Source organism: Naegleria gruberi, assembly GCF_000004985.1.
Source record: "Naegleria gruberi genomic scaffold NAEGRscaffold_123, whole genome shotgun sequence".
In the NCBI taxonomy this organism is placed as follows: Eukaryota; Heterolobosea; class Eutetramitea; order Acrasida; family Naegleriidae; genus Naegleria; species Naegleria gruberi.
This window is the reverse complement of record NW_003163204.1, coordinates 14,785-15,995: the sequence shown is the minus strand read 5'-3', so window position 1 is coordinate 15,995 and position 1,211 is coordinate 14,785. Positions and strand designations below refer to the sequence as shown.

The window sequence follows — 1,211 nt, the reverse complement described above, 5'->3', positions numbered from 1 at the left end:
TTGATTGTATCTTGAAGCTTCTTTTTCTTGGCCTTTGGTTGTTGTTTAGATGGTGATGTTCTACTTCTTGTTTTGCTTCTTGCAGCATTGGAGTTAGGAACAGACGATCCAACATCATCACCCTCCTCACATTCTTCTCCCGAAGAAGAAGAGGCTTCTTGTGTAAAATAACCAGCCTCTTGTTAAGTAAGCGACAAACATGCTTTACATACCTTCCATTTTTTCTATCTAATCTCACAATAAGCTTAATGAGGCCAAAAGCTCTATGGTATTAATATGGATGAGAACTATTCCCTGACCCTGGAATAAAAGATACACCTAATTATTGAATTCTTGTACAAATTGAAAGAACATAATTTAGCACAAAACATTAAAACGTTGTTAATTGCATTAGACATGAAGCCATCCACGTTTGAATGGCTACACTGTGAAAAGTGTGAAAAAAGTAGACCGTCTAGAAAAAAGAGAAGTGCACATCACATATTAGACATTTGACATTACTTTAGTATTTTCTAAAACTCTATTGATATATTGTTCGATTTTCAAATTCTTTGTTATTGTAATATTACAAAAAGAATTGCAAAATCAAAAAAGAATAATTTTAAAAAAATGTCTAAACTAACTTCCCTCTCCAATGATTCTCTGATGGATATTTTATTATTCTGCAAAAATGATTTAAAAACTGTGATGAGTTTGGCACTAACATGTTCCGATTGTTATCGTACTGTAACAGAGAGTTTCGATCGGTTTTGGATTGTTATTTTGAATGAGATGGCTGAACGGAATCCTACTGGTTTTAAGTCAAAGACTCTTTCTATTGTGAATCATCCATTGATTTCAAAGAGGAGTGTTAAATTATTGACCATTGTTAAATCACAAATAAGATTTGAGAGGAAACGAAAAATTCTGAAAGATTATAATGGGTTGGAAATGTTGGCAAAATATAGATATTTTGAAAATTTACAAATTCATGATCCATATGTTAACAAATTGATTTCAAAAGAGAGAAAGGAATCATTGAGATACTCTGCTGAAAATATACTCAGAGAGGTGTTTGAAGATTCACATATTGCATTAATTGATTGTTGGTTAACAAAAGTACACTCATTTGAAGTTAAAGATCTAATCGATGCTTTATTTAGAAAATCAGGAGCTCATCTTGAATTGAATGTTAAGAATAGAACCCAATCATCTTCAATCTATGACTTTTG

General features: G+C 31.7%; 1 protein-coding gene across 1 annotated transcript in view; it reads right to left on the bottom strand.

Annotated features, from left to right (window-relative positions):
• Nucleotides 1–420: 420 nt before the first annotated feature.
• NAEGRDRAFT_54643 (uncharacterized protein) overlaps nt 421–1,211 on the bottom strand; it is a gene marked incomplete at both ends in the record, with an annotated part of 6,486 nt that continues 5,695 nt past the window's right edge. The window contains one exon of the mRNA XM_002668672.1: nt 421–454. Coding sequence (XP_002668718.1) covers nt 421–454 — 34 coding nt within the window. The remainder of the gene's footprint in view (nt 455–1,211) is intronic.